Source organism: Rhinolophus sinicus, chromosome 18 (assembly GCF_057876585.1).
Source record: "Rhinolophus sinicus isolate RSI-liver-muscle chromosome 18, RSI-T2T, whole genome shotgun sequence".
Lineage (NCBI taxonomy): Eukaryota > Metazoa > Chordata > Mammalia > Chiroptera > Rhinolophidae > Rhinolophus > Rhinolophus sinicus.
Window position 1 is genome coordinate 13,274,675 of NC_142518.1, and position 26,031 is coordinate 13,300,705.

General features: G+C 35.2%; 1 protein-coding gene across 8 annotated transcripts in view; it reads right to left on the reverse strand.

Annotated features, from left to right (window-relative positions):
* The window catches only part of RPS6KA3 (ribosomal protein S6 kinase A3), a 113,165-nt gene that overhangs the window by 21,645 nt on the left and 65,489 nt on the right, over positions 1-26,031 (reverse strand). For all 8 annotated transcript variants that reach the window (XM_088795047.1, XM_019755409.3, XM_019755407.3 and 5 more), the window contains 9 exons: positions 25,536-25,615; positions 24,823-24,929; positions 21,425-21,462; positions 21,058-21,200; positions 20,794-20,864; positions 10,503-10,591; positions 10,236-10,300; positions 10,055-10,157; positions 1,612-1,736 (listed from right to left, as the gene is read on the reverse strand). In XM_088795047.1, the coding sequence (XP_088651173.1) occupies positions 1,612-1,736; positions 10,055-10,157; positions 10,236-10,300; positions 10,503-10,591; positions 20,794-20,864; positions 21,058-21,200; positions 21,425-21,462; positions 24,823-24,929; positions 25,536-25,615 (821 nt within the window). The remainder of the gene's footprint in view (positions 1-1,611; positions 1,737-10,054; positions 10,158-10,235; positions 10,301-10,502; positions 10,592-20,793; positions 20,865-21,057; positions 21,201-21,424; positions 21,463-24,822; positions 24,930-25,535; positions 25,616-26,031) is intronic.

Sequence of the window (26,031 nt, forward strand, 5' to 3'; positions counted from 1 at the left end):
AGCTTTAGGAGGATTCAGAATTAGAAACTCTGGATTCTTGTCTCAAATGCACCACTTGTAGGCTGTGTGGCCTTGAACTTGTGTTTCTCAGAGGGTAATGGTGAGGAATAAAATAACGTATTTGTAGGTGATACCTATTATTATCATTTTGGACTATCAGTAGCCATGCCCTCTTTTCTCCATCCTCAAGTCATAGCTTCAATATGACTTCTGCTAGAGAAGCCATTAATGGGTTAAGGACTAATAACGTGTGGTAGGATGATGAATAGCAAATTACTGGTTCCATAAACAGGCTGAGGGTAGCTGTGCTGTCCTTGGCTATAGGTAGGAGACTGTCCCCCAACCCCCACCACATGCCTATGAGCCTTGTATAGGTTAAAACTTGAATTCTGTAGAATATATGTTTGCAATTTCTATTAGGTACAAAAGTTATAACTTTAAAACTTGCCAAGTATTACATGTTTGTCATAGTAAAAGGGACAGACTAGTTCTACATGAACTTTGTTCAAAAACCAGCATTTAAACTGGTTTTCTAGAAAATGGAGAAAGCAAGATGATTGACTCATGAAAAAAACTTTAGAGCAAAAGTAACTTAATCATCAAGCGAAGTCAAGCACTAATTATACCCTAAAAACAATTCAATGCTTTAAAAGATACATCTAATTCCTTCTATGATTAGGAAGATGAATTAAATTTATCTTTTAATGATATTAGGATGAGAAGAAATAAATCTAATGGCTTGTACTACTTGTGTTCCTCTAATAACATTTGATTTACTAGTCCAGTCTCCTATTTTACACACACACACACACACACACACACACACACACACACACACATACACCCCTACCTATAAACCTGCTTCTGTGGCTTTTGCCCCCTTTTTTCTTCAACTCTGATAAACAGATGGGATAATGAGGTAGAAGGCACCCTAAGGCTGTACCCATAACCATTTCTTCCTAATGACAATAGGGGCCCCAAAAAAACAAAGACATAAAACTTAAGACTTAACTTCATTTTCATTTCTTATATGTTTCTATGGCAGAGGTCGGTAAACTACGACCTGTACACCAAATGTGGTTCACTAGTGGTTTTCTAAATACAATTTTACTGGCACACAGCCATGCTCATTCATTTTTGCATTGTCCATGGCTGCTTTTGTGCTGCAACAGCAGAGTTGAGTAGTTGAAACACAGATCATATGGCCTGCAAAGCCTCAAATATTTATTATCTGGCCCTTTACAGAAAAAGTCTGCTGACCCTTTTCCAAGGAACCGGGAGACCTCAGTTCATCATAGCTGACCTGACAGAGGCAGAGGATGAAACAAACGAGGCCTGATAAACATTTTGAGGCACAGGAGAGGGGAGAGATAAGATGGTGATATTTATTGCAACTCTCTTAGAATTCTACTTTCAGGTCAGATAGGTACTCAGGATTCTGATGCATGCAACCTTTTCAAAGGTATATGAAAGAAATTTCTCCGAGTAACATCAATGATATAAAATGAGTATTAAGCTGCTCACTTAAGTCAGCAGATCAAATCTAATCTAATTATTCACACAATGAACTATATTGTACAACATTTCAAATTTAAAATGACATACACTCACCTGAACAATTGAATGCACACCAACTGTCTGCATAGCTTGGCTTTCATCATCTGAGGTAATAGCAACAAAACTAAACCCCCGAAAAAGCTGATGTGCATTAGCACTAGGTGGAATGCCAGGTGAATCTGAAAAGAATAATAAATTACTAAGAAGGCAATTACTTTGAAAGGTAATTAAAGGAAGACTTGTTGACATTATGACCTTTCTCACTTATTCTGGAATTCCACTTCTCAGGCACCCATTACTTCCAGGATACTCACTGAGGTCTGTTGCCATCACAACTCTAACATCCTACTTCCTTAGAGCCCAGAAAATAGCTAATTCATTGAAGAATATAATAAATAGATGAATTACTGGCTTAATGTTATTCTAAATTAACACTGTCCCATAGAACTTCCTTCAGTGATGGAAATTTTCTTTATCTGTGCTGTCCAATATGGTAGACACTGGCCACATGCAGCTACTGAGCATTTGAAATGTGTCCAGTGTGACTGAGAAACAGAATTTTGAATTTTAACTAATTTAAATTTAATTCAGTAATTGACTACCATATTGGATAGTGCAGCCCTCAATGGGAAACTAACAATGCTATGGTTCCTGGTTAGGAGGAGATACAAGGTTGAGTTACAGATAATTTAGGAGAAAGGAATTTAGTTCAGTGGTCTCAGTACACAATGTGAGAATCCGGAAAGCTTATCTACAAGTTAAAAATTATCTGGAAATCTTAACTACAAGTTAAAAATTATTATCTCCATATAATATAGTTAAGGACCAAAAGTAATTTCTAGCATAATCATGGTATATATTCCTTAAAATATATTTCACAACATGACATGCATTGTTATTGAAATTATTTATGTGGAATCTATTGGCATTAACAAAAATAGAAATATCCTTATACAATATGGTTAATGTTCACTACAAAGACAAACAATAAATGTGTTATTCATAAATAAATATAAACACACAATTAGGCATACTTTTATACTATAAATGTTAAGGGAAAGCAAACAACAAAGACAAATCTACTCGACTGTGTATAAAGTTCTTTCTGAACATCGGCTTCATATTCTCAGCAACATATATTGTTTAGTGAATTTTAAATCAACGTGACAGGCAGTATGAGGTGAGCCTCTTGAAATCTCCCCTGGAATTTACAACAAATTGAACAACTATAACTCCACAAATGACTCCCTGCACCGCAGACAGGCAAAACTAAGAGACGTGAAACTGAAATCATCTAAAGTTGGGCAAATTGCGCGAGCAGGGAGGAGGGAAGGGAGAAGTGAGGAGAGGCGGCCACATGCGGACACAGGACGCAGACCTAACTCAGTGCTCTGACCTCACTGCATCCTGGAACTACCGCAGCTGCGGGAGAGGAAAAAACTCGGACTGCTAGGGCTCTGCTTATGGCCCACAGGGCTGAGGGGGCAGCATATAACACGGCTGAACCCAATGCTCACAGCAGAGACCTCGGAGCAAAGACTGAGGGAAGAAGGCTGAAAACGGTGGTTTAAGGCCTCACTACCGAGCAGAGAACGGAGCCTTAGGCATTGAGACTAGCCGCCCGTCCCTACCCTCCCAGAGCTCACCCCGCCCCCACCTGCCCAGTGCTAGAAGCATAACAGTAGCAGTGTCAGATCAAAAGAACAGAATATTTGCAGTTCTGAGAACTATGGTCCGCAGACACAGATTCGCAGGCCAACTAATTCTGGCAAAGGGCAGGGAGCTGTGGAAGCAGGACTGGCTGATGGTGGTGGTTGCTGCCATCACTCTGGGCCAATTCTCGCAATTCACCCCACCCCTGTCCCCACCTATCTGGGTGGATCCCTGAAGGAGTAAACAGAGCCGCTGAAACACAAGGGCTCTGAATCTGGTGCAGGAAGAGCTTTGGAACTTCAAAAGCTCTCCACATCCCCCCATGGAGGTGGTGCCCTATGAGCCAGGTGAACTGTTCACAAAGGAGAAGCCTGCCTTCCAGGGAATCCCCCCATTGTGTGAGAAGCTGGAATAGTGCAGAGAAAATATAACACGACAGTGTGTGAGAGAATAAAAAGCTGCAGACAGAGAGAAAATAAAACATTCTACCAATACCTACTGGAAAACAAAAGTAAGACCTCTTTCTATCAACCTGTTGCAGAACCTACTCCTGTAGATGCCTAGGAAGAGAAATAATAAATCATTCATTGCCATGAATAACCAAGGTAGCAAGAGCTCAGAAAGAAAATGAAAAGTCTCCAGAAAATGAATTTAAAGACATGGAAATATGTGACTTAAGTGACAGAGAATTAAAGATTGCAGTTCTTAAAAACTCATTGAGATGCAAGAAAACACAGACAGGTAGTTTAATGAACTCAGAAACACAATCAAAGAACAAAATGAACATTTCACCAAAGAGATTGAAATTTTAAAAAAGAACCAAATAGAATTTCTGGAGACTAAGAACTCAATAAAAGAAATGAAAAATGAAATAGCCAGCTTAGGTAATAGAGTTGACCAGACGGAGGAAAGATCAGCGACATCAAAGATCGAAATCTGGAAATGACACAGATAGAAGAAGAAAGAGACTTGAGACTAAAAAGAAATGAAAGAACTCTACAAGAACTTTCTGACTCCATCAGAAAGAGCAATATAAGAATAATGGGCATACCAGAAGGGGAAGAAAGGGAGAAGGGAACAGAGAATATATTCAAACAAATTGTCGAGGAGAACTTCCCAAACTTGTGGAAAGAACTGGATACTAGAATCCAAGAAGCAAATAGAACACCTAGTTACCTCAACCCCAACAGGCCTTCTCCAAGGCACACTGTATTGAAGCTGGCAAAAATTAACGACAAAAAAAGAATCCTCAAGGCCCAGGGAAAAGAAGACGGTAACTCACAAAGGAAAGCACATTAGATTATCATCAGATTTTTTAGCAGAAACTCTACAAGCCAGGAGGGAGTGGAACCAAATATTCAAACTATTGAAAGAGAGAAATTATGAGCCAAGAATAATATACTCAGCAAAGATATCCTTTAGATATGAAGGAGGAATAAAGACCTTTCCAGACATATAGAAGCTGAGGGAATTTTCTAACACATGACCTGCACTACAAGAAATACAAAAGGAGGCTATTTGACCAGCACAAATAGGGATAACTTGTGACAACCAAAACATAAAAAAGGGGGAGAGTAAAGGCCTGAACTGGATTATGGGAATGGAGAAAGTAAGCATGGTGAAGAAAACAGAATACTCTAAATATGAAACTTTATTTTACATAAACTTAATGGTAACCAGTCAAAAGAAACTGAATTACATACTGCAATAAAAGAACTGAATCCAGAACTGAATTATATACTGTAATAAAAGAAGAAACAGAGGGAAACATCATAGAATACCACCACACAGAAATAATACACAACAACAAAAAGGCAAAGAAACAACGGAGACACAGTCTTACCAGAAAACTAAAGATAGAATGACAGGATATCCTCACATATCAATAATCACCCTAAATGTAAATGGACTGAACTCACCAATAAAAAGGCAGAGAGTAGCAGATTGGATCAAAAAACTAAACCCAACCATATGCTGCCTCCAAGAGACACATCTCAGCTACAAGGACAAACAAAGACTCAAAGTGAAGGGGTGGAAATTGACACTCCAAGCAAATGGTATCCAGAGAAAATCAGGTATACCCATACTAATATCAGATGAAACGGAGTTCAGGATAAAAAAGGTTAACAAGAGACAAAGATGGACATTTCATAATGATAAAGGGGACTGACTATAAAACAAGAAGACATAACAGTCATCAATATTTATGCCCTCAATCAGGCAGCACCAAAATATACCAAGCAACTACTAACAGAGCTAAAGGGAGAAATTGACCAAAACACAATTATACTAGGGGACCTAAATACATCATTGACAGCTATGGCTAGATCATCCAAAGAGAAAAAGATAAAGAAATAGCAGCCCTAAATGAAATATCAGATGAAATGGACAAAATTGACATTTATAGAGTACTTCATCCGAGAGTATCAGACTATACATTTTTTTCTAGTGTACATGAAACATTCTCAAGGATAGACCATATACTGGGACATAAAACTAGCCTCAGCAAATTTAAGAAGACTGAAATCATACCAAGCATATTCTCTGATCACAAGGCTTTGAAATTGGATATCAACTGCAAAAAGAAAGCAGGAAAACCCACAAATACATGGATATTAAACAACGTACTTTTAAAGAACAACCGGGTCAAAGACGCAATAAGAGATCAAAAGATGCATAGAAACAAATGACAATGAAAACACACCCTACCAAAATTTTGGGATGCAGAGAAAGCAGTTTTAAAAGGGAAATTTATATCATTACAGGCCTATCTCAAGAAATGAGAAAAATCCCAGATAAAGAACCTCACGTTACACCTTAAAGAACTAGAAAAAGAAGAACAAATGAAACCCAAGGTCAGCAGAAGAAAGGAAATAAAAATCAGAGCAGAACTAAATGAAATAGAGAACAAAAAAGACAACAGAAAAAATTAATGTGACAAAGAGCTGGATCTTTGAAAAGATTAATAAAATTGACAAACCCTTGGTTAGACTCACAAAGATAAAAAAAGACACTAATAAAAAAAATCAGAAATGAAAGAGGGGAGGTTATTATGATGCCACAGAAATACAAAGGATCACCCAAGAATACTATGAAGGACTATATGTCACCAAATTCAATAACCTAGAAAAATTGGACAAGTTCTTAGAAACATACAGACTTCCTAGGCTGAATCACGAAGAACTGGAAAATCTAAATAGACTGATCACCAGTAAGGAAACTGAATCAGTCATCCGAAACCTTCCCAAAAGCAAAAGTCTGGCACCAGATGGCTTCACTAGTGAATTCTACCAAACCTTCAAAGAGGATCTAATACCTGTCCTACACAAACTCTTCCAAAAAATTGAAAAAGAGACAGTACTCCCTAACTCATTTTATGAGGCCAACATTAACCTGATACCAAAACCTGGTAAGGATAACACGAAAAAGGAAACTATAGACCAATTATCTCTGATGAATACAGATGCAAAAATCCTAAACAAAATTCTAGCAAATCGAATGCAACAATGCATTGAAAAGAATATTCAGCATGACCAAGGGGCACAAGGATGGTTCAACATATGCAAATCCATCAATGTGATACATCACATAAACAAACTAAAGGAAAAAACCATATGATTATATCAATTGTCGCAGAGAAAGCGTTTGACAAGATACAACATCCATTTATGATTAAAACACTTAATAAAATAGGTATGGAAGGAAAATACCTTAACATAATAAAGGCCATATATGACAAACCCTCAGCTAATAACAAAATTAATGGTGAAAAACTGAAGCCCTTTGCTCTACGTTCATTAACACGACAGGACTGTCCCCTATCACCTCTGCTTTTCAACATAGTGTTGGAAGTCCTCGTCAGGGCAATCAGGCAAGAGAAAGAAATAAAAGGCATCCAAATTGGGAATGAAGAAGTTAAATTGTCACTCTTTGCAGATGACCTGATGCTATATATAGAAAACCCTAAAGACTCCTCCAGGAAGCTATTAGAAACAATCAACGAATACAGTAAAGTTGCTGGCTACAAAATCAATGTACAAAAGTCCATCACATTCCTATATACTAACAATGAAATCTCAGTAAAAGAAAAAAAAAATTCCTTGTGGAATTGCAACAAAAAGAATAAAAACCTTGGAATAAACTTAACCAAGGATGTGAAAGACCTATATGCTGAAAACTAATGAGACATTTTAAAAAGAAACTGAAGAAGACATGAAGAAATGGAAAGACATTCCATGCTCATGGATTGGAAGAATCAACATAGTTAAAATGGCCATATTACCCAAAGCAATATGTAGATTTAATGTAATCCCCATCAAAATCCCAACGGCATTTTTTAAAGAAATAGAATAAAAAATCATCAGATTTGTATGGAACCACAAAAAACCCCGAATAGCCAAAGCAATCTTAAGAAAAAAGAACAATGCTGGAGGTATCACACTCCCTGACTTTAGCTTGCACTACAGGGTAACAATAATCAAAACAGCATGGTATTGGCAGAAAAACAGACACACAGACCAATGGAATAGAATTGAGAACCCAGAAATAAACCCACACAAATATGGACAGATAATTTTTGACAAAGAAGCCGAAAACATACAATGGAGAAAAGACAGCCTGTTCAACAAATGGTGCTGGGAGAATTGGAAAGCCAGGTGCAAAAGAATGAAACTGGACTGCTATCTGTGACCATGTACCAAAATTAATTCAAAATGGATCAAAGACCTAAGCATATGACCTGACACAATAAACTGCATAGAAGAAAACATAGGTACTAAACTTATAGGCCTTGGGTTCAAAGAGCATTTTATGAATTTGACTCTAAAGGCAATGGAAGTAAAAGCTAAAATAAATGAATGGGACTATATGAAACTTAAAAGCTTCTGCACAGCAAAAGAAACCATCGACAAAATAAAGAGGCAGCCAACTGAATGGGATAAGATTTTTGCAAACAGCGCCTCCAACAAGGGGCTAATATCCAAAATATACAGGGAACTCATGCAACTCAACAACAAAAAAACAAACAGCCCAACTGAAAAATGGGCAGAGGACCTGAAGAGATATTTCTCCAAAGAGGACATACAAAAGGCAAATAGACATATGAAAAAATGCTCAACATCACTAATCATCAGTGAAACGCAAATAAAAACCACAATGAGATATCACCTCACCCCAGTCAGAATGGCTATCATCAACAAGACAAATAGTAACAAGTGTTGGAGAGGCTGTGGAGAAAAAGGAACCCTCATACACTGTTGGTGGGAATGCAGACTGGTGCAGCCGTTATGGAAGGCAGTGTGGAGGTTGCTCAAAAAATTACGAATAGAAGTACCGTATGACCCAGCAATCCCTCTCCTGGGTATCTACCCAAATGCTCTGAAAACATTTATCCATAAAGACACGTGTGCTCCAATGTTCATTGCAGCTTTGATTATGTTGGCCAAGACATGGAAACAACCAAAATGTCCTTCGATAGATGAATGGATAAAGAAGTTGTGGTATATATACACAATGGAATACTATTCGGCGGTAAGAAAAGATGAAATAGTACTATGTGTGACAACATGGATGGATCTTGAGATTATAATGTTAAGTGAAATAAGTCAGACAGAAAAAGCAGAGAACCAATTGATTTCACTGATATGTGGTATATAAACCAAAAACAACAAAAGAACAAGACAAACAAATGAGAAACAAAAACTCATAGACACAGACAATAGTTTAGGGGTTACCAGAGGGTAAGGGGGTAGGGGAGCTCTAGAAGAGGGTAAACGGGGTCTAATATATGGTGATGGAAAGAGAACTGACTCTGGGTGGTGAACAAAGAATGTGAGATATAGATAATGTAATACAGAATTGTACACCTGAAATCTATGCAACTTTATTAACAATTGTCACCCCAATAAACTTTAATTTAAAAAAAATTAATGTCACAGTATTATACTGAAGACTTCTCCTAATACAATACCCGGACATAATACAATATAGCAGTACTATAGTCTGAGATTTTCCCCGGATCGGGACAAATTGTATGGAGAAAGCAAAGTAAAACATCACTATATATATAATCAAATCCATGCATATCACTGTCCATGTATTTGATAAAATTTTGTTCATATGTTAATTCAAATTTCTAAGGCTGTCTTATAAAAGTTATAAACAGCTACCAATGCTTAACATAGACTGTGAAGATTTTGGCTGGAAAGCTTTATAGTAAAGTTTGAATGATGTACTCTATGGAAAATATATGTAAGTACATTTTCTATTTATTTGCTTGTCAATGAGAAACCTGGGGTCTGGTACACCTAAATGAGAGCATTAGAGTGAAAAACACACCATTATGTATATTATGAAATACAGGTTATCATTTCAAAGATTACTTCTGTATAATAGTCACTGCTTATACAATTTTAGGATAAAGCATGATACAGGATATGAGTCATTTTGAAGTTACTATACCTCATGTAAAGTTTAAGGTATGCTTGGGATTTGAACTTTATGAGTACTTCCAGAATACCACCTAATAGAAGAGTTTTAAAGAGAACTATTTATACTGGAGTATTTCATGGAAAAACAGCTGCAGGTAAATAAATGCACAACCAAATAATTTTTCCACATAAATAGTATCAAAGTTTAAGGCACAACATAATTTGCTAAAAGATTTAACAAGAATCTTAACTGCTATAAATTACTTTAAAGGATTTACTAATTATCTAGGTATTGTGGCAGGAATAGAGCATGAAGGGGAGATATGAGGATAGCATAAAGAGTTGTACTAGAAAAGATTTTCTGACTGAACAGGAAAATATAGTCTTGTATTTGGGTTTTCATGTTTTTCCCTTACCTTTGGGAGTTTTTGCAGTAAACTCAGGATCAAAATAGAATGTGTCTTCAGGCCTGCCAGTTGCAGGTTTAAAAGGTGGATGAATTTCTCTTCTGTATAGTTTCTGGAGTAAAAAAAGAGAGACTTAGACATGTGTTAATTATTTTTTAAAAATTCAAGCAAGTTTCCATTCTATACTTACATTCCAGTCTATTGTTGAGAAAAATAAATGTCTTTTGATTTCTTCAACTCCATCTGGTCCTGCACCTATGAAAAATTAACTAATTTTGATTAAATGGTAATTTTATTTCAAGGAGGAATACATGTTGTGTATTAATCTTTGCTTGAACATTTGTCCTAATATTTCATAATCCCACAACAAAAACAAATATCCATCTTCCCCCCGCCCCGAAAAAAAATAAACCCAAACACCAACAAACACACAAAAGAAACAAAAGAAAAAATTTACCTAATCTGTTTGCAGGATTTCGTTTGAAAAGCATTCGTAAAAGACTCTGGGCTTCAGGACTCAAAAACTGAGGCATCCCAAGTTTGGCTCTAAATAAAAAACCCACAGAATAACATTTTATTTTCTGGAGGTATTTGTATTTTATTTAAATTTTTTTTTAATTAAATTTTTTATTTTAAAATAATTGTGGATTCACACTAACTGTAAGAATACAGAGATCCTGCATACCCTTTACCCATTTTCACCAAAGGTCACATCTTAAAAAACTATATAGTACACTATCACAACCAGGATATTGATACAACCCACCAATCACATTCAGATGTCTCCAGTTTTAACTAGTGTATGTGTGCATCTGTGCGTGTGCGTGCTTAGTTCTACGCCATTTTATCACACGCGTAGGTTCCTGTATCCACAGTAAAGATACTGAACATTTCATCATCACCAGGATCCTGTATGTTGCCCCTTTATAACCACACCCAGCTGCCTCCCTTCCCAACTCCTAACCTCTGGCAACCACTATTCTAGTCTTCATTTCTATAATTTTGTCATTTTAAGAATGTTACGTAAATGGAATCATATAGTAGGTTAACCTCTTTTCACTCAGCATTAATTCCCTTGAGATTCATCTAAGTTGTGTGTATCAACAGTTCATTACTTTTTATTGTTAATCAGTGTTACTCCATAGCAGGGATGTACCAGTTTATTCCTTTGCCTGTCAAAAGACATCTGGATTGTGTCCAGTTTGGGGCTGTTACAAACAAAGCTGCTATGAACATCTGTGTATAGGTTTTGGTGTGAACACATAATAATGTAATTTTAGTCTGTAATTTTTTAAACAGTTTATTGGTGTGACAATTGTTAGTAAAGTTACATAGGTTTCAGGTAATCTTCTCATGAACTTTTTCATTTTTCAGAATTTTGCAAATAGCACTACTGTCAGAGTAAGATCACCTGAGTCTTAGTTCTGGCTGTTTTACTAAGAACTTTGTGAACTTGGGAAACCCAATCTCCTTGGGCCTATTACCACTTATTCTTCGTAAGCAAGGGGATTGGATGTTAGATCAGTGGTTCTCAAACTGGAGCCCTGGAACCATTTTTCAAAAGGAATTTAAGAAATCCAACATTTAAAACTGCTAAAAGAACATGTCCTTCATATGCTTATTTTTCCCTTCCATCCCCTTTAATAGCCCTGCAGGGAAGAAGAGCTGGTGGGAAACGGGTCTGTGGAATATCTAAGAGTCTGTGGCACATAGTCTGAAAACCACTGGCCTGGATGAGCTTGAAGGTCTGTTGCAGCTCTAATATGTAATTTTATTCTTTTTCTCAACCTACAAATCAAGGAAACCAATGATCCTGTAAGTATGAAAATAATAACAGAGCAGGGCAAAATGGCTGGCAGAGAAATTTATATTTCAGAAATAGATCCATTTATTATTCAGTGTGTTGTTATGGAGCTACTATGTGCTAGACATTGCTTAGCGCTGAGGATACAAAGACAGCCCCCCACAATCAGTAGGGAAGATGGATACAGATAACCCTGGTACATTAAGAGACAAATTCAGAAGGACATATGGAAGAGTGCTAAAGGGTTATCTAATTTAACACAGGAGATTGCGAAAGGCCTTAAATGCAATCTAAGGATTGGGAATTTATTCATTTGGCCAGTATCTCCCCAACATTTTACTGAATAACATTAATCTCTCTAGATACTTAAAGGCAACAAAAAATATGTCATGATCTAATGAGTTTGTAGAATGCTATCTATTATACCTCCCTGCTGGAGAAAAAAACACATTGCATTTAAAAGGCTGAGACAGAGGGTTGCTAGAGGGGCGGGGGGGGGGGGGGGGGGGGGGATAAGGGGAAGGTGAGAGGTTTTGGGAACGTACAGAGGGATAGTGGATGGGGGGAGGGGGGTTCACACAGTGTGAGGGATATAAATGATAAACGTCTAAGTTTTGCTTTGTCTTGTGCACCTGAAACTAATTAATTAAAAAAAAAATATATATATATATATAGAAAAAAAAAAAAAAAAGAACAACAACAAAAAAAAAAGAACAAAGGGAAAGTCCCATTAGTGAAAACAAAATAAAAAAATAATTGTGAGATTTAACACAATATCAGTTATACCTGTTTTTTCTAATTTATTTCTGTGGCTCCAAAGATTAAATAAATAAAAAGGTATTTAAAATGAAAAAAAATATATAAAAAAAAAATAAAAAATAATAAAAAATAAATAAAAGGCTGAGAAATCTAGAGTAAAGAAATCGGTATTTTTCTAAACATTTGTTTCCAGCAGCTTTTTCTCAGAGAATACCTATTAACCTATTAACACTTTGTAGAATTAATGTCCTGTTGAACAAACCTGGGGAAACAGTGCTATATTAGGTAACAGGGATATAGCAGAAGTCTTTAAACAGTGGACTAACATGACCAGATTTATTTTCAAGAAGGTACTTCCAAGGGCATTATAAAATGATCTGGAGTGGGAAACAGTGGTGGGTTGTAAGCATTCTACTTAGGAGCTTGGCCCAGTAGTGTGGGTAGGAGCTCACCATGCTCTGAGAACTGTAAACAGTGCAATGAAGAAGAAAGGCTGGGACACTGAGATATTTCTGACAGAAAGTGGTGAATACCTGCATATGCAAGAGAGAGTAATCAAGAATGATTTTCAGGTTTCTGGCTTTGGAAAGAGGCTGCACAGAAATGCTGCTAATTGGGAATACAAGAAGAGGAAAAGAATGGCAGGTAGAGAAAAATTTAGTTTAAAAGTATTAAGTCATGCACGTCATACGTTTTGGGAGAGCCAGGCAGGTGAATAAATGGAAATATTGGTCTGGTGTCTGGTAAGTTAAGGTAAGAAAGAGTGATATGGGAATAATTAAAATGTTGAGAGTAAGAGGTCAGCCAGGAAAGTGAGCACAGAGGGGAAGAAAGCATATCAGAGATGGAACCCTGGGGAACAAGAACATTTAAAAGGTGATCAGAAAAAGGGCAATTCAGGCATTAAAAACAATGAATGCAATTGGTCCAATCACACTGATTATTAAATCCCATGAGCTCATTATAGTAAAAAAAAAAAGAAAAAGTCAAAACTAACATAAAAACTCAACTCATTGGACACCACCCCTACTGGAAGTAACTAGGGCTCTGACAATAGGAAATAATTAAGAATTAAGCATTTATTCTGCCCTTCTTGTTTGAGCCTTATTTCAAGGTAACTAAATAGCCCTAGTTGACGAGGGAAAGTACATTGTTTTGGAAAATATCAGACAACGAATGAAGAAGGAATAACAGTAACAAAAAATCACCATTTTTGAATCCCTAGTAAAATAATTGTTTCAAGTAATGATTATCAGTGGATGAAACCAATAGATGCAAGACAGGGAACTTTACAATGGAGGGATCAGCTGTAATCACAAGACCTCACAACCAGGTGTTGTAAAGTAAGCCTCCTGACGTGTTGCAATAGAGTGCAACAGCAAGAACTATGAAAAATTGTCAAATACATTTAACCAAAAATAGGATAAAGGAATAATATCACAAGGAGAATAAAAAAATTCCACACTTCTAGCAAAAGACTAATTGTTATGCAACCATGGTAACAAGAGAGCCACCAGAACTGGTTTTAAATCCAGTCAATTGATCAAAGACAACTTGCGTAAGTGAACATAGTTTGCTTTTTTTTGCAAACCAACCAATCAATAACAGCTCTTCATTCATGAAAATTAGCCAAACAAGAATGGGCTGCCTCCACTAACCACACCTGAATGCCAACTTATCAACAACAGTCCCACCCAAGTAACCATACTCTTACAGATGATGTCAATCCACTTATGACTCTGAAAAGCTGCCAATTGTTGAACTCCACCCTTCCCCCAAAGCCTATATAAGAACAGTGGTCTTCTCTGCTTGGAGAGCTTCTACAGGATCAGCATTGCTCTCTCTTACTGTAGTAAGCAATAGAATCAGCTTTATGCTTTTTTTCAGCTATTGAGAGGTGGTCTCATCTTTCAACAAGATAAATTCAGAAAGTGGAATTATAAACTGACTGACTGGTTTCTACAAGCAAATGGCAGGAGAAATACAAGATAGACTGTTCTAGATGAACAGAAGCTTCTGTTCTTGTATGAGAAATACAACTAAAAAAACAAAACAAGCCAAAAAAAAAAAAGAAATACAACCAAATGAAATGTGCAGACTTTCAGGACTGTAAAAATACCACTTTGGAGAAAATCTGAAAACTCTGGTTAAAGACTAGTATTAGATGATACCTAAGCATTATTACTAGTTTTGTTAAATGTGGTTATGTGTGGGGACAGAGCCCCAGAGAGCAGTTTCCAGGCTCTCGGCCTCACATAGAAAAGTGCTGGCTCAGGTAGTAAACGACCATCAACTGTGATTGCATGGCCATCAGCTGTGGCTAGTTGGCCGTCAGCTGTAACCAGTGAGCCATTGGCCACTAATATAACTGCTGTGGCTACGCTAACAAAAAAAATGGGGGCTAGCAAGAAGATGGTGGCTGGGCTGGCAAGCGCGGATTGCAGTTAGGACGGCGGAGTGCGGGTTGCAGAGAAGTGGACAGCAGGTTGCAGACAGTGTGGCTCCTGCTTCCTGTGTCTCCAACCCAGCTGCCAGCGAGACTATAGTGGTGTGACTCCCTTACCTATGGCTCCGTGGGTGTTCCTTTTTGGCCTCACCATATCCTGCGTTCTTATGTGGTGAGCGGGACCAGAAACCCCGCCTGTCACCCTGCGCGACATTATGTAAGAAAGCATCCATACTTTTTACTGATACAAACTGAAGTAGGTGAGAAATGACATGTCTGAAATGCTTAAAATATTTCAGTAAATTAGAAGAAAAGGGAATAAAATGGAGCAAATGTGGTAAAATCTTGATGACTTGAATCTGGGTGATTGGTATATGTGTGTTTACTATAATACTCCATTGTTGTGAATTTACATTTGAAAATTTTCATAATTAGAGAGAGAAAAGAAGGCAGAGGAGGAATGGTCAAGCAAAAGAGACTAAAAGAGGAATGCTTAGAGAGGTAGGAGAAGCTGATGAGATCAGGAAAAGCTAAGGGGGGTAAGAGGGGCTGACAGTGTCAGACCTTCCTTAACTGTCCCATCTAAAATGGCTCCTGCCCCTGCCCCGGGCCTCACACTTCAAGAATCCCCTGGTTTCCCATCCATGAAATACAGTTTGTGGAATATGATCAATAATGCTATAAAGATTATATAGGATGTCAGGTGAGTACTGGACTTTTTAGGGAGAACGTTTCATAGACTGTGTAGATGCCAGTGCGCTGTACACCTGAAGCTGAAGTAGAATAACACTGAATGTGAGCTATACATACACACACACACATCGTGCTTCCCTGAAAATAAGACCTTGCCAGACAATCAGCTCTAATGCGTCTTTTGGAGCAAAAATTAATATAAGACCTGCTATTATATTAATTATATTATATTATATTATATTATATTATATTATATTATATTATAGTATATTATATTATATTATATTAGACCTGGTCTTATATTATAGTAAAATAAGACCTGGTCTTATATTAATTTTTGCTCCAAAAGACGCATTAGAGCTGATTGTCTGGCTAGGTCTTATTTTCGGGGAAACACGGTGTGTGTATGTGTGTGTGTGTGTATATATATATATATACATACACACACACATATATATACATATATATATGTATATATATATTCATGGGATGTGGAGTACAGCATAGGGAATAGAGTCAGTGGAACTGTAACAGCTATATTCAATGTCAGAGGGGCAGTAGATTGGGGGGTATCACTTTGTGAGGGGTGTAAATGTCTAACTATTACATTATTTTGTACACCTAAAACTAAAAAAATAAAAAATACCCTGGTTTATTATCTCTGTTGCTCCTATTACTACCTGAAATAATTATATTTATTTGTTTAAATATGAATTCCTGGTCTCCTCCACTAGAATGCAAGCTCTGTGAGACCACAGAAGATCTTGTCAGTCTTGTTCATACTGCATCCTATGTACATGCAGCAAGACCTCAATCATCTGTTGAATGAATTGTGTGAACAAATGTCTGAGAGTCAATTTTCTAACAATCTGCCACTGGTTTAAGCAACCAGGAGATCACTGATGACAACAGTGAGAGAAGTTTCAATAGAGTGGTGGGAATGAATGACAAACAGGCTGTGGGATAAAAGCAGCCAAAAAAATGAAAGACCACTCTTCAAAGAGGCTTTGTGTTAAAAGGATGCAGGAAGATGGTGCAGAAAGTTGAAAGGAAGGCCAGGTCAAAGAAAAGGTGATCCTTTCCCCCCAGTACCAGAGTGTGTTTGTTAGCTGAAAGGAAGGGGCTAGAGTAGATGGAGTGATGATGGTTCAGTGAATATTCACTTATATAGCAAATAGTTTTTAACCTTTTTTATTGTGAAGAAAAACAAAGTGCAAAAACAAAAAACAAAACAAAACATCCCAAAACCAAAGTACACAGTTCAATGATTTACCACAAAGTGAATAGTCATCTGACCAAGAAATATAATATTGCCAGAACCCCTCATCCAATGTAACCACTTACTAATTTTGCCTCAGGCTTTTGTGATCTAAATATGGACGCTAAAAACCATGCTTTCGTTTGTCCGCTTTTAAAACTTTATAAATAGAATCATACAGTACTCATTCTTTTCTATCTGAACTGCCTTTGCTCAACATTCTTGTGAGATTTACCCAAGCTGTTGCACATAACTGTGATTTGTTCATTTTCTTTGCTGTATGGCACACTACACCCATGGGCCAAAGACCTCAGCCTGTTTTTGTATGGCTTTTGAGCTAAGAATGGTTTTTACATTTTTAAAGTATTGGAAACAAACAATAAATAATATGTGACAGAGACTATGTCTAAAATATTTACAGATAGTCTGTCAATCCATTTTATTCCACTATAAAAATATACCATAATTTATTAATCCATTCTACTGCTAATGATCCAACTTCCACTTTTTGACTATTATAAATAATGCTGCTACAAACATCTTTGTACTTGCTTCTTGATGTGCTTATAAATTGGGTGCATGCCTAAAAGTGGGATTATTGGATGAGGGTATACATATATCGGATTTTAGAAGACAATGCCAAAAACTCCTTTCCAAAGTGGTTATATGAGTATTTATATTCCTTCCAGCTACGCATGAAAGTTGCCACTGCTCCACATCCTGTCAGCACTTAGTACTGTCAGTCATTCTGGTGGGTATACAGTTGTAGCTTGTGGTTTTATTTGTCTTTTCTGATTAATGAGGGTGAGCATCTTTTTACAAGATTATTGGCCATTGAATATCCTCTTTGGTGAAGTCCCTATGTCCCCTATCCATGTTTCTATTGGGCTGTCATTTTCCTACTGGTAGACTGGAATTCTTGATATATTCTGGATACAAGCCCTTTGTTGGTTATATGTGTTGCAAATTTCTTCTTTTACTCTTTCTTAATGGAATCTTTTGATGAGAAAAAGTTAATAATTTTAATGTAGTAATAATTTATCAGTCTTTTCCTTTATAGCTAGTGCTTTTTGTGTCCAAAGACTACTTTTCCTAACCAAGGTCATGAAGATATTCTCCTGTACTCTTTTAGAATCTTTTTTGCCTTTATATATGTGTGTGTGTATATATATATATATATATATATATATATATATATATATATATATATATATGTATGTATATATTACGTGTGTGTGTGTATATATATATATATATATACACACACACACACACACACACACACATATATACACACACACACGTAATATACTTGGAAATAACTTTTGTGTATGGTGTGAGATAGGAATTTTGTCTTTTTCTACATGAATACCAATTTTTCCAGCATGATTTATTTAAAAAGGCTGTTCTTTCTCTACTGCTCTGCAATGTCCAATGGTCGCAAATCAATTGTCCATATATGTATAGGTTTATTACCAGGTTCTCTATTCTACTGCACAAGTAGAATAGTTGTTTCAATGCTATATTATCCTAATCATAGTTACAGTAAAACTTGATACTTGGTAAAGCCAGTCTTTCTATCTTGATCTTCTTCAAAGTGTTTTAGCTATTCTTGGTCCTTTCTATTATCATGTCAGACTTTATCAAGTTCCACACAAAAACCTTGTAAGGATTTAAATTTGATTTGCATTGAAACTATTATTATGCTGTACAATTAGGTAGCCACTGGCCACATACAGCCACTGAGCACTTGAAATGTGGCTAGCCCAAATTTTAAGTGTAAAATGCACACTGAGTTTCAAATAAGTATGGAAAAAATAATGTATCAGATGTCAATAATCATTTTTTAACGTTGATTACATGTTGAAATGATAATGTCTTGGATGTAATGAGTTAAATAAAGTATATTATAGTCATGTGCCACTTAACAGGGATATGTTCTGAGAAATGTATCATTAGGTGATTTCAGCATTGTGCAAACATCATACAGTGCATTTACAAACCTAGATGGTAGAGCCTACTGCACACCTAGGCTGTATGGCATAACCTATTGCTCCTAGGCTACAAACCTGTACAGTATGTTATTCTACTGAATACTGTAGGCAACTGTAACACAGTGGTAAGTATGTAGTGTACATAATTGTATGTGCCATACTTTTATATGAATTACAGCCCAGTAGGTTTGTTTACACCAGCATCACCACAAACACCTGAGTAATGCATTGCACTATGACGTTACAATGGTTATGATGTCACTACAAAGTTATAATGGCTATGATGTCATTAGGCAGTAAGACTTTTTCACCTCCATTATGATCTTATGGGACCACCGTCACATATGTGGTCTGTCATCGACTGAAACATCGTTATGGGGTGCATGACTGTACAATTACTTTTAACTGTTTCTTCTTACTTTTTTAATGTTGCTACTAGAAAATCTAAAATTATATGTGTGGCTCATATTATATTTCTATTAGATAACACTGATCTATAGAACCAACATTTTTACAACACTGGGTCTGTCATAATATGATTATGGTACAACCTTCCATGTTATTTTGGTGTTTAAAAATATTTTTAAATAAAATTTTTTAGTTTTCTGTATAGAGTTCTTTTTTTTTTATATAGAGTTCTTATATAACTTTTGCTAGATTTATCCCTAGGTATTTGATATTTTCTATACTATTGTAAACAGTACCATTTTTGAAAATTCAATTTTTCTGTTGCTAGTATACAGGCATGAACTAGATTTTATTTGTCTTTCTCAGTCTGACTTATTTCACATAGTTATATGTGGAATCTAAAGAACAGAATAAGTGAACAAACAAAACAGAAATAGACTCGTAGATACAGAGAACAAACTGATGGTTGCTAGAAGGGAGGAGGGTTGGGGTATAGGTAAGAAAGGTGAAGGGATTAGGAAGTACAAATTGGTAGTTACAAAATAGTCATGGGAATGTGAAATACAGTATGGGGAATACAGTCACTAATATTGTAAAAACTATGTAGTGTCAGATGGGTACTAGACTTATTGTGGGGATCACTTCATAAATTATATAGCTGCCTAACCACTACACTGTACACCTGGAATTAATATAAAATAATACTGTCAACTACAATTAAAAAAATAGATAGTCACGGATATAAAGTACAGCATAGAGAATATAGTCAATGGTATTGTAACAGGTATGTGCAATGTCAGAGGGGTAGTAGATTGGGGGGGGTTATCACTTTGTGAGGGGTGTAAATGTCTAATCACTATGTTGTTTTGTATACCTGAAACTAATAATCAAAAACATATTTTATTTATTGACCTTTTATAAAGCAACTTTGCTAAACTTTTATTAACTCCAAGACTTTATATGAAAATTTGGATTTTCTACAGTCACAATCATGTTATCTAAATAGTGACAATTACATTTCTTCCTTAAATGTTAAACGTTTTAAAACCTTAAACCTTATTTCTTTTGCTTGCCTTACTGTACTTGCTAGTACCTCCAGGATAGTGTGAACAGAAATGGGATCATGGGCATCCTTGTCATATGCCAAGTCTCTATGGCAAAGCTTTCAATATTTCACTGTTAACATGAAATAATGAGTACTCTCAATCTATGGGGTTTGTTCATATTTAAACTACATAATAGTGATGTTATAATATTGATGAATTTCTTAGTTATTTTTTATACTACAGCCAACACTCCAAAAATCTGGGGGTTTTTTGTTTGTTTTTTTAGTTTGAGCATTTATTTTGAAATCTCATTAAAACATATCCACTAGGGAGTACTTACTTAAGGATCATAGTCATTGTTTCTTTTCGATCTTTTCCTTGGAAAGGTAGTGTACCAGTGAGCATCTCAAACTACAAAAAGGCAAATAATCAGAGGTATTAGTAAGTATAAAATCTCAATGTCAGAAGGTAAGAAAGCATCGTCTTAATTACAATGAAATCTTCTAAAATTGCTACATAATAAAACAAGTGATTTATATTTCTACTACATTCATTATTGAACTTCTCAAAAACAAAACAAAAAACAAAACGCCCCAAACCTTACCATTAACACACCAAAAGACCACCAGTCCGCACTCTGAGTATGACCTCGACGATTAACTACTTCTGGAGCCATATATTCCACAGTTCCACAAAAAGAATATGCCTTCTTTTCATGGTCAATAGACTCTTTACTTAGGCCAAAATCTGCCAAAAATAAATACTGAATCGTAAATATCCTACAATAATTTGCACAAAGTTTAAATTTTGAGCTCCAATATTTACATTTATTATTAAAAATTCTAATCAAGATTTTAACACAAACAATGTGTTACTCATTATTTGTACCATGATCAACCTTAAAGGAAATTTATATAGAGAGAATTTATAGAGAGTATTTATTCTCATTTTAATAAAATGAGAATTTTCACCTGTTAATTTGATGTGACCTTCTTCATCAAGAAGTATGCTGAAAGAAAAAAAAGACAAAGTCAGAAAATCTTTTCAACTCACTAGAGATTTATAGAAGCTAAAACTGAAATGACTTTGTTAAGCATCAGATCACCACATTCATTCTAAAATATTGCTTTAGACAGTGAATAAGAAGGCAAAGATAAAGGAGGAAAGAAAATTTTTTTGGACACACACATATGACAAACCCCAAAGGCAAAGCCTTATAATCTTGTATTAATGAGCCAGGGGCATTTGAAACCTATTAGGAAAAGAACCAAAACCTATATACTCTCTAAGTTGTTCTTTTTAATGCCTTTCTGCAGAGGTGGTTTCACTAAACTCCTTAGTACTTGCAGAATAGACAGAGGGTCCAAATATTTAAGTCGAATGTGGTAGAGTTGTCATTCTGGTCATTTTTAAGGCATCTAACTCAATCATTCTTTCCTAGCTTTTTTTCTGACATGACCTACACAATCCTCTTCTCTTCAACACACCTTCCTCACCACACTCCTTGCTTTCATTGACCCATCCCTTCCCTGTACACATGCTCCAGTGTTTTCTCTTAGTCAACTGTGAGCTCCTAGAGAGGGTTTGACCTTATTCATCTTGTAGCTCAGTCCCTGGCATAGCACAGACAAATAAGAAATGTATTGAATAATGAGGCCAATCTACAAAGGGCCAACAGGGCATTCCAAATAGTTTGGGCTTCTTCTCATGGGCAATGAAGACGATAAAAGGTTTATATGCATGGAGGGTACTGATAATCATAGCTGCAATTTTAAAGGGTATTTAGTGATTTCTTAGATATGGGTCATGATAAAGAAGAACTAATAGAGAAGACACTCAAGTTTCTAGCTTTAGCAGATACATGAGTGGAGAGTAACATCATTAATTAAGGAGCTATAGAAAGGGGTAAGTACTAAGCTGTAAGCCAATAATTGTATTACTGGATAGGTATTTTAATATACTGACTTGAAAAATCAAATAATAAACTGTTTCATTTACATTCAAAGCTATTCCATAACATAGACATTTCCTTACTTTTAATTCTAACTAAAAAATGTGCAAGCCAAATTTTGTTATAATAAAATTTTACTATGTCAAAAATATTACCAAGCTTCCTATACCATCAATTCAACTATGATTACAATCAAGTTTACCACTGTGGGTAATTCAGTAGGGGCGTATTTTTCAGGTCTCTTCTTAACAAGGGACTTATTATGAAAAAAATACTAATCTTGATTATGCTTAATTATGAAGCAGACAAATACACTTAGGGAATATAAAGGGAATTATTAGGTATGGTGGAAATCACCCTCCCGTCTAATAAATACATGAAAGGTACTTCTAAAAACAAAACAAACCTCAAATCATTCTTGATAATTTTGAGAGAAAAAGAAAACATGGCTAAAAGGATATTATTACTTATGCCTTCTAATTAAGGCGTTCTTTTAAGATAACCATGCGCATCCTTTATCTTTTAAAGGTCAACTATTATTCTAAATAAGCAAAGTTCTCTTTCAACTATTAATTATTATTTTTAGCTATACTTATTATAACAGAATTCTAGCTTAAAAGTATCTGGAAAATCCCTTACAGTGCATAAAACAATTGGTCTAAAGACTTAAATTTCTTCTAGGTTCTATATAAGGGTTTTTACTTGGATTATTTAACAATTAAAGTTATTTCAATTTAATAGCGTTATCTAGACATGTATGTGAAAGATCTCACTCTAAGCAATCTTACCTACATTTTATCTTATTCGACCTTTGAGACAGGGCTCATGCTTTAATCATAATTTTATGACCAATGCTAACACAATGGTTAAATAAATACCATTGTGATGGTTAAATAAATACTTCTAAGAATTATATATGTTTGAATATTTGTTCTCACCTGGAATTATATTTTATGTAATAGTTAGAAATTGGGAAAATGAAAAGAAAAACTCAGTAATTATCTGGGGAATAGAAATAGAACCATATGAATTTGTTTATCCAAAAACAAAATATATGAAAAACATAGAATGTGAAAGCATAACAATTTGTAAATGATCACTTAATAGGATTCCAAAGGAGTGTTTTTTCTATTTGCTATTGTAATATACTATTTACATTTTGTATGTAACATTTTAATGGCAGTAATATCCAAATTCTTGATAAAGACAATGGTTGCAAAATTCTGTGAATATACTGAAAATCACTGAATTTTGCACTTTAAGTAGTAGTTTATGGTATGTGTATTACATCTCAATAAAGCTGTTTAAAAAAATTCTTGTTAGAGCATGGCTCTTGTTTATATCCTTAAAAAAGGGAAAAAAATACCTTTCTTACTCAAAGTGGTAAACACTGACAAATTAAAACACAGATGTGTGTAGAATTTAAATAATATTAGCTTCTTGATAATTGCTATTATCAAAGTAATGGGAATTTGCTCAACTTACACTCAAAATTTGAAATCATGTGAAGAAAATTTTCAATAAATGGTATTCGGAGGAAAGCATTAGCTCTTTGCCATACTTCATACCAAAAAGTTTCCAGATGTAGTTAAAATATAAAAAGAAACCATAAAATTAGAAGAAAAATATCTGATCACGGGATTGGAAAAGACGTTCTAAGCGTTCTAAGAATAAAAGTCATGGAAGAAATCACAAAAGAAAAGATTCATAGATCTGACTGAGAAAAAAAATACTTGTGTAGGGGGCAGCCAGATGGCTCAGTTGTTTAGAGCGCCGGCTCTCAACAACAAGGTTACCAGTTTGACTCCCACATGGGATGGTGGGCTGTGCCCCCTGCAGCTAAAGACTGAACACGGCGACTGGACTTGGAGCTGAGCTGCGCCCTCCACAACTAGATGGAAGGACACCTACTTGGAGGTGATGGGCCCTGGAGAAACACACTGTTCCCCAATATTCCCTAATTAAAAAAGTTTTTTAAAAATACTTGTGTAGGTTAAAATAACATAAAGTTAAAATTAAAAGACAAACTAGAAAAATGTACTTGCAATGTATGTTAAATGGTTAAATTCTTAATTTGTAAAGGTCTTTTACGAAACAATGGAGAAAAAAATAACATTCCAAAAGAAAAATGAGCAAAGGCCATGAACAGAAAAATCACACAAAAATACAAATTGTCAATTAACAAATGAATATCGATTTCAACGTCATTATAAATTAAAGAATGCAAATCAAAGCAAGATAACATTAACAGAAATTTTAACAGATATTTAAAAGTATGAGAATACATAGTGTTAGGAGAAATGTGAAGCAGTCATGTTAATGCAATGCTTGGGATAGTTCTATGAAGTAATTTTATTTTTTATTACCTCCAAAATAATGATATTACATTGTATTCAACTTAGTAGCATGATTCCTTACTTTTCTGGTTTTAAGTCTCTATAGATTATTCCCAGGCTATGTAGATGGTCTAAAGCAAGCGCAAGCTCAGCCAAGTAGAATTTGACATCTTCTTCTGTGAACATCACCTAAAAATAAAGTAATAATTTTTCTGTATTTTCTTTTTGTATCTGTAATTTTTATTTAAAGTTCCACCCTAGAGTTCAAATTATTCAAAAAATTATAAATATGCTATTATATGCAGTTTTATCCACAATTTACTTATGAAAGAAATTTGCAAAAATGATCAAATCAGTCAACTAATCATTTACTAAATGCTAAATAGGCACTGTGGAGTAAATCATGTTACATTTTGTTAACAACTATATTTAGACTGTGCCATGGCTGCCCCAACACAGCAACATCTTAGAAATGAAAAGTGATCTTTAAAATGCATGCTGAATTTCCACTACCAATTCCTTAAGGATATCTTGTTAATATAGTAATACTTCTGAAAAAAATACAAAACTATAACTAAAAGAAGTAGGACTAAAGACAACGATAGTTAATCAATTTAAAGTCCTACTTTTAGAATAAATTCAAAAGGTAGGAAAAGAACTCTTTTTGGCTCTGATTCTTCAATGTAATCTTGTGCCTCTAGAGAAAATATGATAAGCATAATATTGAAACATAACAAAGCTTTAGTTGAAACAGGATGAGCATAAATAGACTAAAAATAAAGATTAATTATATACCTCTTTGGATAAGCGTGTAAACAAATCTCCTCCCCTGAGAAAATCCAAAATAAGATACAACTTCCCTTCAGTTTGAAAAGCTGAATGAAGAAACGAAAATTTTCGATTAATTCACCATAGTTTATTTTCTTAGGTTTACATTAGGTCAACATTCACAAATGAATATTATTTTTAGCAAATTAATAATTACATCATAGATCCAAACTGATTTTTATTTAGAAGATAACCACTGATTTCTCTTAGTTCCCATGTGGAAATGTTAAATGCAGTGCTTCTTATTATGGAACCACTAGAACATTAGATTTTCTTCAGGCAATAGTCTCTCAGGAATACAATAGTTCTTAAACATGTGATCAATAAGAAAAATTCCCAACAGAAAAAGACTTACTTAAACATGAAACTAAATACAAAAACTATGTCACTCAACTACAGAAAAAATGTGGGTTGGGTAGCTTTAATTACATGTAATAAGAATCACCACACGTTTACCCACTGA